This window comes from Puccinia triticina, chromosome 13A (assembly GCF_026914185.1).
Source record: "Puccinia triticina chromosome 13A, complete sequence".
NCBI lineage: Eukaryota > Fungi > Basidiomycota > Pucciniomycetes > Pucciniales > Pucciniaceae > Puccinia > Puccinia triticina.
Genome location: NC_070570.1, coordinates 4,984,402 through 4,999,494, shown reverse-complemented (window position 1 = coordinate 4,999,494; position 15,093 = coordinate 4,984,402). Strand labels below are relative to the sequence as shown.

The 15,093-nt window shown below is 44.8% G+C and overlaps 3 protein-coding genes across 3 annotated transcripts; all 3 read right to left on the bottom strand.

Annotated features, from left to right (window-relative positions):
* Nucleotides 1-8,444: 8,444 nt before the first annotated feature.
* On the bottom strand, nucleotides 8,445-10,374 carry PtA15_13A470 (uncharacterized protein; the record flags this gene model as incomplete). The annotated part of the gene is made up of 2 exons (XM_053162671.1): nucleotides 8,445-9,440; nucleotides 9,529-10,374. 2 exons carry the CDS (start codon nucleotides 10,372-10,374, stop codon nucleotides 8,445-8,447), a joined length of 1,842 nt encoding a protein of 613 aa, XP_053026624.1.
* A 1,460-nt stretch (nucleotides 10,375-11,834) lies between these two features.
* On the bottom strand, nucleotides 11,835-12,338 carry PtA15_13A469 (uncharacterized protein; the record flags this gene model as incomplete). The annotated part of the gene is made up of 3 exons (XM_053162669.1): nucleotides 11,835-12,136; nucleotides 12,219-12,237; nucleotides 12,318-12,338. 3 exons carry the CDS (start codon nucleotides 12,336-12,338, stop codon nucleotides 11,835-11,837), a joined length of 342 nt encoding a protein of 113 aa, XP_053026623.1.
* Nucleotides 12,339-12,613: 275 nt separating this feature from the next.
* On the bottom strand, nucleotides 12,614-14,617 carry PtA15_13A468 (uncharacterized protein; the record flags this gene model as incomplete). Its single annotated transcript, XM_053162668.1, has 3 exons — nucleotides 12,614-12,852; nucleotides 12,926-13,211; nucleotides 14,600-14,617. 3 exons carry the CDS (start codon nucleotides 14,615-14,617, stop codon nucleotides 12,614-12,616), a joined length of 543 nt encoding a protein of 180 aa, XP_053026622.1.
* Nucleotides 14,618-15,093: the final 476 nt, after the last annotated feature.

Sequence of the window (15,093 nt, the reverse complement as noted above, 5' to 3'; positions counted from 1 at the left end):
ACCTAAATCATTGTTCACAGACACAGTTCCATCCTCAGTGCCTATGCATGGCCCTTGCCAACTGTGTTGTGGAGGCCCAGACCCCACCACAATTGTCTACAGTGTTCCTTTCTTATCTCTATCTATCTTTCATCTGTAATTAGCATTCAAATTCACACCATATCATTTTGTGGAGATGTTCAGAAGAATGAAAGTTTCTCATAATTTTCTTCCTCTTACATAAATACCTCCTCAGCTGTAATGAAAATTTCACCTTTTTTGTGAGGAATTCAATATACCATACACATTTTCAGTTTTTCCAGGGTTGGATAAGTGGCTGGATAACTGGTCTCAAAAAGCAAAATCAAGCTTCTGGAGAGAATGCATTATACAAAGCTGTGAATCAATCTACTGCTGATTGGCTTCTATGTGCATATGTTTGGTATCCAAAAGATATAAATGGTAACATGTCCATTGGCCTCATAATTCATGCTCTCTTCATGGGTATCTTTTTGAATCTGTAGCAAGTGTTAATTAATTAATTTTGAAAAACCCAAACCTATTTGTGGTACCATAATTTGCAATTGGCTCCAACACTATATCCCATGATAGTGCAGCGGCGAAGCCGCCTTGGCCTCTAGTACTATTAACCCCGCAACACATCCCATGTATCTCATGTTCTGAAGCCACCCCACTGCTATGGATTACAGGCAATGGTGGGCCAGCAATTTTAACCATAGCGTGTAAACGCGGAAAAACCGGGTTTTTTTAGTAAGGCCCTTGAATAATTTTCACATTTTTCATTTTTTTTTTTTTTTTTACTTTTTTTTATTTCATAATCATTCTTGGGAACTTCTTTTCCACCCTTGTGGCAAATTTAATGAATCAAAGTCTGTGGCCTGAGCTTCTGCATTGAAAATTGTGGAGGTGAAAACTTTGGATAACCCACTGTACAGTGTGTGCATTTCCAAACACTTTGGACACTGTGGGTGAAGGAAGCAAAATTTTCAAGCTTTTTTTTTATGAATCAATAGACAGGCCTATGATGGTCCTCTGCGAATTTCCTTGGATTTTTATGAAGCTTCCTTGTATGCTGAGAACACCTATTTAGAAACAAAACAAGTACAGTCATACGGGGACCTGGAATTCATGTTCCTGTGTGCCACAAATTCCAAATAATTTATTGAATCATGATCCCAAACAGAGATTTACCAGTTTCTGAAAAAAAAAATGCAGCATTTCCCCATATTGAAGGCTTCCATAGTGAGTCTGGAACTCCGGAGCCTTGGCCCATTTCTCCTCATAAAGACCCTCTATTTATACCTTTCGAAACCTCTTGCTCAACAACACCATCGCACCCACTATTTTTCCCCTCATTTCTATTGTACTCCTCAGCCCATTGTTTTGTTTCTTGTTCTTTACACGCACATTTGTTTAATGCCCAGATGTTTCATCTGATTCAAACCAATAATACCATAATCTATCATGAATTTTACCCAATTCAAATTCCTCCTGACGTCTTCATTAGCTATTATTTCCTGATCCAACAATCCTCAACTTATAAGAATCCAGTGTATTCCTTTCCCGATTTTTGAAGTCGTGTCATGCATTATCCTCAATCATTACAGATAAAACCAACAGGTTGCACACCCCTTATCCGGATATTTGACTTTCTCGTGCTTCCAATTCCAACCAGTCATAGTAATTTGTCTCTCCTCCATCCGGAATCCTCCTCTATTTCAAAATCGGGACTGGAAATTCTTCTTTCAACACCCCAAACAATGAAAGCTAAACTCAACTTTACTGTCCGTAATCCTCCTCCCAATCATGACTGGGATTGGAAACTCTTCCACAACTCATCCCCAAATTCAATCATCTCTACGGCTTCCGCTTCTTACTCCGACTCTTCCCCAGCCAAATTTTTCCAGGCAAACTACTTGACACCCAATCCGCCTCTAATTCTCAAAAGTCCCAAAATTTATCCTCTTCTCACCTCATAAATACCAAACTTCTAAGCTTTATTGCAACCTGCACGAACACCCATTGTCTTCCATCACAAATCTTCACACAGCTATGCCGATTCCTCCACCTACCGTTACCACTATTCTTCCTCTGTCATCCCTCCGCCGTGTCTCCTCTCGATCCTAATTCCTCTTACTTCTATCTTCCTCTGTCATCCCTCCGCCATGTCTCCTCTTGATCCCAATTCCTCTTACTTCTATATGCCACATCCGCAGCCATTATCCATCCCTCCACAACAACAATTCTACATCCTCTCTATAAGATCAAGCTTTGCCAGACCTCCGAAATATCCGCACCCCCCGGTTCTTAATTATTATTATCAGGACACAGAAATTGTCCTCAATGCAGGGCAGCAGCCCGGCATCATACAGAAAATTATGTTCACTGTTGAATCTGGGAATCAGGACTCCAGGAAAAACTGGATCACATTACCAGACCAGGGATCAACATTGTTCTGACAGGTCCTTGGCTGTTTTATTCTGTGCGTTACAAGCCATCATAGCTCAGGGGAATCTCTGGTATGTTTTTGTTGGCTATGCCAGACCTTTTCTCGTTCTACAGTTTTGATCTATGTTCCGCGGCGCAGCCGCGATTTCCCTAGTAGATACTAGAGGCCAAGGCTGCTTCGCCGCTGCAGGGCCCAGGGGCCAAGAAACTCAATGTACTTCCTGAAATGATATTCAGCCTATACCCTCGGCTAAATTATTGGATTATTTATCATATTTCTCATGTAAAATAATTTACAGCCAACATTCAAATTAGTAATGTCTACCAACACTGGGTCGCTACGCTAACCATAGCGGTTAGCGTAGCGTAGCGCAGCGCAAATGCGCTATTTTTTAGCGTAGCGTTAGCGCAATTGCACGCATATGCGCTAACGCTACGCGCACGCGGTGCGCAGCTATTTTAGCTGATAGAGTAGCGTTAGCGCAGATGCGCGCAATTGCGCTAACACTACACATGCAGGGCGCAAAAGAGCGCGCGCTACGCTGCGCTACAGCGCCTCTAGCGGGAAAAAAGGGCTTTTTTCCGCTAAAAGCGCTGTAGCGCAGCGCAGCGTAGCGTAGCGACTATAGCGGCGCGCTAACGCTAACAAAGAATTGGCGCGCTGTTAGCGCCGCTGAAAATTAGCGCAGCGTAGCGGCGCTAACAGCGCGCTAACGCTATGCAAAATAGATGGGCGCTTTTTGCCGCTGCGCTAACGCGTAGCGCTGAAATGGCGTAGCGTAGCGTAGCGACCCAGTGTTGTGTCTACCCAAGGTTTTCAAATTATCACCAGCTCCAACTAATCCCAGGTGATTAAGTTTAAATAGCAGGCAGGATGGTTTTTCTTCCTAACCAAGATCTTAGGAAACAGTTAGTGATTTGAAGTCTTGCGTGCCCATGCACACTGTCACGTCAATGTAAACTCAATTGCTGAGGTCCAATATCCAATCTTGCAGTAAACCTTCCTCCCAATAATGCTGACTATAAACAAAAATACAATTTGCACATGACCTTGGGTTCATGTATGAGGGTGTATAAGGTAGACCCATCAGTTCAAGAAACATGTGCAGCGCAAATCCTCACATAAAACTCAATATTGGAGGGACTTCCTTCTAATATCTGTGCCCTTGCCACTGAACCCTAAGAAAAGAAAAGAAAAACTTTAAAAGAAAACAAAGACTGCCAAGCATCTCAAAACCATCCAAATTGGCGAGACTGTAAATCTTGAGGTTGCTGGTTCCATCCTGGCTCAGGGGAGCAAATGGGGAACTCCTACTGTGTCAGATGGCAGGCAGCTGGTGGAAGGGAAATGTAAATTCAGAGTGGGAGCTGCGTATGCCCTCCGGGATGATGGGTTGAGAAAAAGGAGCTAATAGTGTTGAGGGGGGGGGGGGGGGATGATTTTACAATAGCAGGAAAGCACGTTGGCAGTGTTGTTGTTGAGAGAAGAGGATTCAGGGGATACTGCCGGCTAGGATGTGATCTAAAACATAAAACTGAGGGAGATCCTCATGCGGGGTTAGAACTTGGAAGTTGTGGGAAATCTGAGAGTACAGATAACTGGAAAATATGATTCAGTGCCAGTTCCATGCCACCCTCAAAGTCTGAGTCCAAATTGAACTCAAACTCTGGTGTTTGTGGAATCTGGCAGACAGCTCATCACAACCTAGTGCACACACGCACGCTACAACAACCAAGACAGAAGAAACAAAACAAAACAAAACAAAACACAAAACAAAACACAAAACAAACAAAAAACAAACAAAAAACACAAAACAAAACACAAAACAAAACACAAAACACAAAACAAAACACAAAACAAAACACAAAACAAAACACAAAACAAAACACAAAACAAAACAAAAAACAAAACAAAACAAAAAACAAAACAAAAAACAAAACAAAAAACAAAACAAAACAAAACAAAAAACAAAACAAAAAACAAAACAAAAAACAAAACAAAAAACAAAACAAAAAACAAAACAAAAAACAAAACAAAAAACAAAACAAAAAACAAAACAAAAAACAAAACAAAAAACAAAACAAAAAACAAAACAAAAAACAAAACAAAAAACAAAACAAAAAACAAAACAAAAAACAAAACAAAAAACAAAACAAAAAACAAAACAAAAAACAAAACAAAAAACAAAACAAAAAACAAAACAAAAAACAAAACAAAAAACAAAACAAAAAACAAAACAAAAAACAAAACAAAAAACAAAACAAAAAACAAAACAAAAAACAAAACAAAAAACAAAACAAAAAACAAAACAAAACAAAACAAAACAAAACAAAACAAAACAAAACAAAACAAAACAAAACAAAACAAAACAAAACAAAACAAAACAAAACAAAACAAAACAAAACAAAACAAAACAAAACAAAACAAAACAAAACAAAAAACAAAACAAAACACAAAACAAAACAAATACACAACATGAAATAAAACCAACCCTCCCCATTCAAAACTTATCCAATGGGAGCAGAATGAAAAGCAAAAGAACATGACATAAAGAAACAAAAAATGAGAAAATAAACAAACCAACACATAACAAGGGGATAAAAAGAAGGGACAGCTTGAGACACCTTGTGGATGTGAATCTCAACACTGCAAGAGCTACGCTTTGCTACAAAAAGCGGCACTTTTGCGTAGCAAAGCGGAAACATGCTACTCTGAATCCAGAGTAGCGTTAGCACTAGCAAAAAATCGCTACTTTGAGCGGTAGCAAAGCGCCAGAACTGCTACTGCAGTTTTGGCCTGCGCGTAGCAAAGCACTTTTTTTTGCCGCTTTGCTACAGTATAGCGCAGTGGAAAAATTGACGCTTTTTGGCGCTTTTTGGCGCTAATAGCGCTTTTTAGCGCCAAAAGCGTAGCGAACCGGGTCGCTTTTGTGCCAAAAGCATAGCGGGCATGTCTGCCTTTTGGTTGAAGATGCCAGAAATAGTACACAAACATCAATCCTCCATCATTTTATCTACAGTAGCGTTTTTTCCGCTACTATAGCGAGAAGCGTAGCAAATTGCCGCTACTCTCTGCTAGAAAAAGCGCGCTATTTTCTTTATTTTTTTCCCCTTAAAAAATGTAGTGAATAGCGAAGCGCCAAGCCCGCTACAAAAAGCTTAGCAAAGCAAGGCTAAAACCGCTACGCTTTTGCTACGCTGCCGCTTTGAGTAGCGTAGCTCTTGCACTGTTGATGTGATGTACGCCGGGCTGATGATCCATGAAACACCTTGAGAGCTGAGAACTAGATGTCTTGCTGTCTTGGACCTTGAAGTACTCTGGCGCTCGTCACACGCAAAGAAATCTTGCATTTGCCACGTGTAACAAGCTGTCCACCACACCAGGCTTCCATTGGTTGATGTACTTGGCGTCCGTGGGGCTCAGTCAGAGCTCCTCCTCTAACAAATTGTGTGTGTGGGTGCTGGATGACTCTTCAATGGTAGGGCTGAGAAGAAATTGCAAGGTGGGTTCAAGCAATAGCGTCGGGGAAAGGTGATTGTAGGAATGTCTTCCGCCAGCATGGGCTTGGGAGGGGGGCTGGAGGCTGCCATTGTCTCTGGGCTGCACCAACGGCTGCGACGGAGTAGACAATCTTGTCGGACTGGATGTGCTTCATAGGCGCCGGATGGCTCTTGATTGTCTCTGGTGGGTGCTTGGCTGGGCTGCTTGTTGAGGATGACGAGGGAGACGTAGCAGCAGCAGCAGCGACAGCAATGGATGGTTGGCCCTTGAGGCTTGAGGCCAGTAAATGGGAGCTTGCCTTTTTGCTGCAAGTCATCCTTGCCAACCTTGAAGAACACCTGCCACATCAACAGGAAAAATCAATTGTCACCAGACATCAAGTGACATCAAGCAACAATGGCTGTCACTTTTTTCCAGCTCTGGAACTACCACAACTAGGCTACAATGGCCCCTTTGTTTCCTACAGGGAGCTTTACATGGGGCCAACTGTGCAACTGGTGGGTAGCTCAGTGGACTTAGGCTGATGTCACCTGTAGTCCAGTGACAATTTACTTTTCCTGGTGCATGAAATTTGATATCTGTTTCCCGCCGGCGCCGCTGGCTGGGGTGGTCTGAAGTGATTCTTGCCGGGTGGAGGAAGAGAGAGGTTTTGGGCCAGGGCAGTCAGGTAGTGGCCAAGCTGGTCCTCAAGGTGGTTGATTGCAAGCTCAATCTGACTCATATACTGTTCCTCTGATCAACGGTGGGCCGCTACGCTACACTACGCTACAGGGCCACTTAGCGTTAGTGTAGCGGCAAAAAGCGCCCGCCCATTTTGAGTAGTGTTAGCGCGCTGTTAGCGCCGCTACGCTGCGCTACTTTTCAGCGGCGCTAACAGCGCGCCAATTGTTTGTTAGTGTTAGCGCGCCGCTACAGTCACTACGCTACGCTACGCTGCGCTACAGCGCTTTTAGCGGAAAAAAGGCCTTTTTTCAGCTAAAAGCACTGTGGCGCACCGTAGCGCGCGCTCTTTTGCGCCCTGCGTGTGTAGCGTTAGCGCAATCGCGCGCATCTGCGCTAACGCTACGCTAACAGCTAAATAAGCTGCGCACCCTTTGCGCGTAGCGTTAGCAAAGAGAAGGCGCAATTCCGCTAAAGCTACGCTAAAATTTAGCGGAATTCCGCTACGCTACGCCACGCTAACGCTACGGTTAGCGTAGCTGGCCCACTGTTGCTCTGATTCAGAGAGCTTGACTTCCAAAAATTCATCCTCATCGCTAGGCTTGCTGGCGGTGTTATAAGGGGCAGGGTGAGAATAGATGGGCCAGATACTGCTGCTGCTGCTCTTGTTGTTTTTTGCTTGGGGATGATTTGGGGAGTGCGGGGGAGAGGGCGGGCAACTCAACAGAGTGGACCAATGTGACCAAGACCCGGACAAGGTTTTGAGAATCTTGCTGAGGGTGTTGGTGTGCCAGTGTGGCATGGGTTGACATATTGCTGGCAAGGATATGGTGGGTGTGGCGCTGGGCGTGGCATTGGCAAGGATACAGTGTGCCTGGTGCCAAGGCAGCTATTGCAATAGTCTTCAGACAAAGGGGTGCTGAGCTTGAATATTTAAGGAGGGGTGGGTTGGTGTCCATTGTCTCCCCAGGGTTTCTGGTTGTGTCCTGGCCCCTCCCTGCTGGACCCCTACTTTGCTTGGATAGGCCCCTGCTTGTTTTAGAAAATGCTGGCCCTTTTTTATTGTTGCACTGTCACAAGCTGGAGGGTATATCCATGGCACATAGTGTTTGGGGATAATCTATTCAACAGTGGCCATCATGTAGCTGCACACCAAAACTTAGATCCTTTTTGCCATGTTTTTGTGAATTTAATAAACTTGGATATATTCAATGTTTCAGAACTTTTTGTTCACTTTTTACAAGAATATGGCTTTGAAAAATCAAGAAGTTTTGTGTGAAATCTGTCAAAGTGTGCCAGTATGTGGTGCAATCTCCTAATTTATACCAAAGCATCATCCTGGCACAAAGTGTCCAAAAGGTTTTGAAAAACTTTGATATAAATATATCTGTCATGATTCAATAAAATATTTGGAATTTTTGGCATGCAGGAACATGAATTCTAGTTCCCTGTATGACTGTACTTGTTATTTTTCTCAATGGGTGTTTTCAGTATACAAGGAAGCTTCAAACAAATCCACAAAAACTCACAGAGGACCATCAGAGGCCTGTCTATTGATTCATCAAAAAAAACCTTGAAAATGTTGCTTCCTTCCCCCGCAGTGCGCAAAGTGTTTGGAAATGCGCGCACTGTACAGTGCACATAGAGTTTTTTGCAGTATGCAAAGTAAGTCTAATAATTTATTTGCGCTCACAATAAGAAAAGCCATAAAGAGTTATGGATCAGAATGAAGGGATGTAAAATTCAAAGTCAAGAGGAGCTTTATTTGGAAGTTGCATGTGCAGATAAAGCTATATAAAGACGCAACCAAAAATTCTCCATTCTGTCTTTATTTTCATTTTTCTTCTTGCATCAGAATCTTGATTTTTTCATCAAACCACTGATGTATCCTTTCCGGCAAGAAGCGTACAAGTACATTTTTACTAGGAGATGTAGTTGATTTGCTGAGATGTTGATCATAAGTTCGCATGAGTTCTATAAATTGTGGATTAGGAATCGGCGGAAACTTTCGAAGTTCTGCTGCATGATCAAAATTGATTGTTTCAAATAGCAACAGGAGGTTTTCTCTAAGGCCTGACGGGAATCCTTTGAGGTACAGGACTGGTTTACTTGCCCCTCCATCCATATATGTTGAGCACCAGGTCTGAGCGGGGAAGAACTTCTCCTGTTTTGAAGCGGCTACTTTTTTAAGTTGCTCGGAAGTGGCAGTGATTGGAGATGCTTGCAAATTCAAATCAGCCAGTATTGACTTCCAGCAAGGCGTTGGTTCCAACGAACCAGCTTCAACCAAATTTTGTTTTCCTTCACAACATTCCTGAGTTAAAGTATTTTTCAAGTGACGCAGCGCGTCTCGCTGAAAGATATCAAACACTTCTGTCGGTATCTTTCTTCCATCTGACAGAAATTTGATAATCCTGCTCTCATGGTTGCTGAACCGGAACAATGTTTTTTTGGTCTCCGGGTAAGTAAATAATTCAGGCATTGTCGATTCATATATAAAATTCGAGATCCAAAGAAAATTCTTCAAGGCGTCACCGGTCGATCGTGCCCCAGTTGCAGTTGCAGTATCATTTTCCTTAGCCCACAGGTTACGCCATGTCACAAGAATCCTTCTCCAATGGTCAATTCCAAGTGGTTTCATCAATAATTTGTAGGCAAACGGAATCAAGATAAAATCTGATTGGTGTAGACTTTCCAATTCTGTTCTACTGGGGAGGTTCGACAGTGCTTTCAGAAAGTGAATTGCCATGAAATGTGCAGCAAGGATAGCTTGCTCGCTAACCATGGGTGGTGTCCACTCCAGAGTTCGCTCTGACAACTCATTCCAAAACTAGACGCGATTGGGTTGCACAGGGGTCAGTACATGCAGACAATATAAGAATAACGATTTGTAGACTCTGGAAAGAAGAAGGACTTACTTCTTTTTCACGCTTCCTCATTGGCACGGAGGGAGAGTCCACATGAGGAAGAAGCAGGGTCTTTTCCGAATTACTGGGAGGGGTTTCAGCTATGAAATGCGTCGGCGCAGTTGTTGGTGGATTGTTCCGCGACACTGGGCTTGCCTCTTCGTGATTTGGTAAATCCAGCCTAGTCTTGTCGAACGGAGTTGTGGAGCTCATGAAGCCGCGGCTCGCGGAAGGAGGTGGCTTCCATCTATTGTCTGCGAAAATATGGTGATGATACCAATAATTACGTGGGCGCCATTCCGGAGAAAAAATGGCTTGAATTTGTTCCCGACTGTCTACTCCTGCCCCAGTGGCGATGTGATTTACTTGCGGAGGCACGTTACGGGTGCCTGTGGTGACTGGCTCTGGACGCTTTAGAACATTGAGAACATGGCCTTCATCCGCGAGAGTTTCCTGGACGCGTTTCTGGCTGCCCGTTCCTGCCCCAGGGGCGAAGGGAACTGCTGACAGAGGCGGGTCGGATTTTAGTTGGCGTTCATCGTTGGCGTAAAAGTCAGCACAGTGTGTGTCGGTGTTGATTGGTCGCGGACGCTTTGAAATAAAGTCTTCCTCAGCGAGAGTGACCCCACCTCGTTTGCGGTCGGTTGTTACTTCCCCAGGAGCGAGGGGAAACAATAGCAGGGGCTCGGTGATTGTAAAGTGTTGGCGCTCTTGGTTTCCTCGCCCCGGTAGCGGTATGAAGTCCAAGCTACTGCCGTCCCGTCCGATAAGTGGGTTGATCGCTGGATAGTCATTACATGAAGCTTTTTCGAAAGCCCCAAGAGACAATAGAAGGGAAGCACAATGCCGAAGTTTCATTCTTGATGATTTTATCGTAAAAGTTTTGCTGCCCCTCAATGAGCTTCAGCGGGCGGGTATTAAGACACCTCTCTCCGTTGGGCCGAAAGAACAAAGAAGCAATTGAATCACTGCCGAATGCTTCACCTGGGGTTTCCAGTGAAGTGGGGGCTTTCTATGAATCCAAGCTGAGATCTGTCTCATGCTCTCTGAAGCTTGAAGCGGCGGACGACAAGAGTTTGAGTGGTTCTAAAAAAAGGCTCTGACGTACCGAAGCCCTATGTAAATGTTGAATTCCTGATACCGAAACCAAATTCCTGTATTCCCAATCCACTAAATATGTATGTACATACCCCAAGTTGGGAGTTTAAACACATGTGTATGTACAGTGGGTCATCTAATAGGGGGGTTCACAATTGAATTTTACTAAACTTTGGAGCCAAATTTAAGGCCCTTATGAACAAAATTATGAAATTTTGGGAAAATGCACAGCAGCAGGTGATACAGCCATTCTCGAAAAGCTTGCGGGCTCGAGGCCAAAAAAAGATTTTTTTTTATTTCAGCCACAGGCCTGTACAGCTTCACTGTACAGGCAGTCAAAATCTCTTTGGGCGGCTGTTTGGCTCGATGAGGGTGCCGGGCTGGCCACAGGGCAGGGGAGGGGGATGCGGCAAAGGGTCCGATGAGTGTAAAATTGGTCCAGGATTCCGATGGTCCAACCCTTGAGGCCCCAAAGTTAAAAACAAAGAAAGTAGTGGTTTTCTTACAATCACATTACTGTATGCAGCCTGTCATACAGGGGCTATACAGGCTTTGAGGCTGAAAATAGCAGTCCAAAATTTGGGCCTACCCAACTGCAAGCTTTTTGAGAATGGCTGTACTGATCAATCAGTGAAATTGTCAATTTTTTAAACAAACTAGAGGCCAGGGCGGCTTCGCCGCTGCAGATCCAAGATTAATATATTCCAACCCTTTTTCACAATTACCCCTTGAATACTTGAAACAAATCTGTGCAAACAGGTAGTTGCATCATACACTGCAATTCAAAATTTAAAATGTGATTTGAACTTGGTTACACAAGTTGAAATGTGGGGGTCTTGTGATGGTTACAGTCAACTTTCCCTCAGAATTTAAATCAAGAATCAATTTATCAATCAAGATCAGCTCCACAGTGATAGCAAACAACCTAAAAATTTTGATAAATTATCTTTCAAAGCAAAAGGATCATAATACATAGAAAACATTTTTGAGGTCAAAGGAGGAGGTTCTATGGATGGGCATGTCAAGAAAAAGGTTTCACAGATACTACCATACTAAAATCATGAAAATGAAAGGCAAAGGAAAAAGAAATTACTTTATAATTCAAGCTAGATTCATGTCACAGACCAGGTGCACTACCAACTTCCATTCAACATTGACACTCTCCTACAACTCTCACAGTCTACACCCACACATAAGATAAATTTCATGGAAAAAATCCATTAAAACAAGTCCACCCTAATTGTTTGAATCCAGAGGGCAGCAACAGCAACAAAGGCGGATGCCTTGACTTCCAGCACACTGGCCACAGCCAAGCAAGCCTTGCGGATATTGCCAAGGCTGAAGAAGAGCATGACGACGCGCTTGAGGCCAATCCCGCTGCCGGTGTGGGCCGGACAAGCCAGTCTGAACCCGTCCAGGTATCCCTTCATCTGCGCCGGATTGATCCCCGCTTCTTTCATCCAGGCCGTCAGGAGCTCCGGGTTGTGGATCCGCTGGGCGCCCGAGATTATCTCTTTGCCTCCTGCTTGCCAGACCCATCTTCTCGTTAGCCTCTCTCTTCTCTCTTTCTAACGGGGAGGGAGATACTTGAATCATGAAGAAACCGTAGCTGTTACTCAATGTCTGACAAATACATTCAGGATTTTTGGGTTTTGGAGGTTAGTTAACTCTTTAAGCAGAAAACAGAGAGAACAAAGCTCAACTGGATTGACCAGGTCTGGCATTGTGTAGAAGGGTCAGATGGCTAATGGAAACTTATTAATTATGTAGTAATCTGGTGGTTGAAAGAGTTGATCAGTATGCAATTGTTTTTTTGCTGATGTTAATTATTGGAATGGCTGCTTACCGGTGTGATACTATATTTGAGGAGCAAGTTTTTCCCCGGCAAGAAGGAGCTCAGCAATTGCTGCTGCTGCTAAAAAGAAGAACAAGGACGGACCTTTTCCTTGATGAGTTTACCAAGGATGTGTTCCTGCTCGGTGCCCATATCCTGACCGAGCTAGATATTGATGCCGTTGTCAATGAGGAACTGGACGGCCTCCTTGTGGGCCAAGTGGAGGGTCTGTTCAAGGAAGGTGAAGCCGCCAAGGGGGTGCTGGGACTTGATGGTCTGGATCTCCAGGGCGGAGGAGGCCTGGAGACCTCTGAAGATGGACAGGAAGAGTCTGTTGAGCAGGTCGACGGCCTTGTGGTAGTGTTCGTTGATGGCCATCTCAAGATCAAGCCCAATGAACTCGGCTGTACACACACACACACACACACACCCATCAGTCTCTCTCACAGAGTGTAGGGGCCAGAGGTGGGACTCAACTCATGTGACGATAGGTGTTTGAGTTCTCGGCCCAAAAGACGGGGCCGATCTCGTAGACGCACTCGAAGTCAGCGGCAATGGCCATCTGCTTGGCCAGCTGGGGCGACTGGGCCAGGAAGGCGGTCTGCTCAAAGTAGCCCAGCTTGAAGACGCTCGCGCCGGACTCCGTCGCCGCGCCCTGGATCTTGGGCGTGTGGATCTCAATGAACCCCTCGTCGTCTAGGAAGCGGCGGAACAGGTTGCATTTGCGTGATTGCACCCTGAAGATGGCTTGGTTGACCGGTGTCTGGGGCGGGGACCATCTTGGTCAGTTCACTTGTTTTTTTTTTTTTTTTTTTGGCTTATAACTTACTCGGAGGTTGAGGACTCTGTTATCCAAGCGGGCATTGGTGCTGACGGTCACAAACTGTTTGACCTCCTTGGGGAGCAGGTTGACGGGCCGGCTGGCGTCTTCAAGCAGGAAGGGCAGCTTAGCGGGGGCCTTGGCAAGCAGGAAGAGCTGCTCAAGCTTGATCTCAAGCTTGGACTGCGAGCAGGTCTTGACATCCTCAACGGGCGCCTGGAGGTGGCCCTCGACAACGACGATGGACTCGAGCGGGATGCCAATGGCGCACTTGATCATCTGCTTGGACAAGCTGGTCTCTGTCATGGCCAGGATTGCTTGGAGGGTTGCTGTCTGTTGAGTTGGAATTGGTCCACCTGGAGTCAAGGCCAGGGCGCAACAAGGTGCAACGGTGGGTAGGGAGCTGGGTGTGTCGTACAGCGTGGCGGCATTCACAAAGCAACAGTTCAAAGGTGAGCGGTGAGTCCGTTTTGATGGGTGGGATGGAGCTTCACCAGAGGATTGCCTATAAATAGGAGGACACTGGCATCCATATTTCCCCAGGCGGCTCTCAAGCTGTAATTCCAGCCCAGGGTCGCCTCACCCCCGTCTGCTGTTGCATTTGCGCAGTCCGGCGGGGGATACTCGTGGACCCCCCTGTGCTCATGGGCTGGGGTTCTTCCTCTCACCACTTTTTAACCCTGCTAGACAGGGATGGGTGGTGGGCCATGATACATCAGCTTGCTGATATTAGGTGGCAGGGTGTGGGCTTGTTTTATCATGTTGTATTCTAGTCTTTTTTTTATTTTGTAAAAGGGGAAACCTTCTAGTCTTTTTTTTTTTATTTTGTAAAAGGGGAAACCTTTGATTTTTTTTTTTTGTATTTTGGTCATTTGTAGGGGAAACCCTAATTTTTTTTTCCACAAAACTGAGGCTTTAATATATATATACTTGGATGTTCATAAACACCTTAAAATGAGTCCCAAAGTTTTGTAAATTTCAATTGTGAACCCCCCTAATGTTTTTGGCACTGCATTTTTCATGTCCGCTTACAGGGAGCGCAGCTGGATGTGGGCAGAGTCTGAGACACGCCAACCGAGAGGGCGTTCACTGCGCTATAGCGCGGCAAGGGAGAGTAACTACCCCCGGGAGGCACCTTGCTCCGCAGCCAGAGTCGCGGCAATATACCGAAACCTAGTTCGCCTCAGGGCAACCGGTACCAGTAGCAGCATCCGACCCGGAACTGCAAAATCACCAAATTTCACAGATCACGACTTGCTGCTGGTTTATCGCCAATACGGGATAAATTTTTTGCGACCTTCCTGCTAGAGGTTCCTAGGGAGGAGACACACCATGCTACCAGTATGCATAGGCGCCCCTCCGAGTCCCTTTTCAATTTCCAGACCTGTTCCCGGCCACTCACAGTTGAGGCCGTAGGAAAGGACAGAGAAAAGGAAAAGAGGGACAAACCTAGAGTGGTGCTTTAAACTTGAGTTAAAGTTTGGTTACAGACACTTTGTGTTCAGTGGTCCAGTTTAGTTACTACTGAGTTAAAGATGAGTTCCAGCTGCGTTATGGATACTTAATATATAGTTGTATATCATTTCATGTTTGATTATACATATGATGTAGTATACATTGCACTGATTTATGAAAAAAAATTCAAGGTAAGGCACTCCTTGGGGAGTGCCCCCCAGACATTGGGTGGGATACACTGCACCCCGCTCAATGACCAGCCATTGAGTGGGATTTGCACTCACTGAAAAGCCATAAAGTGGGGTACACACCCCACTCAATTGCCTTTCATCAATTGGGGTACACACCCCCAATTACTGGACATTGTCAA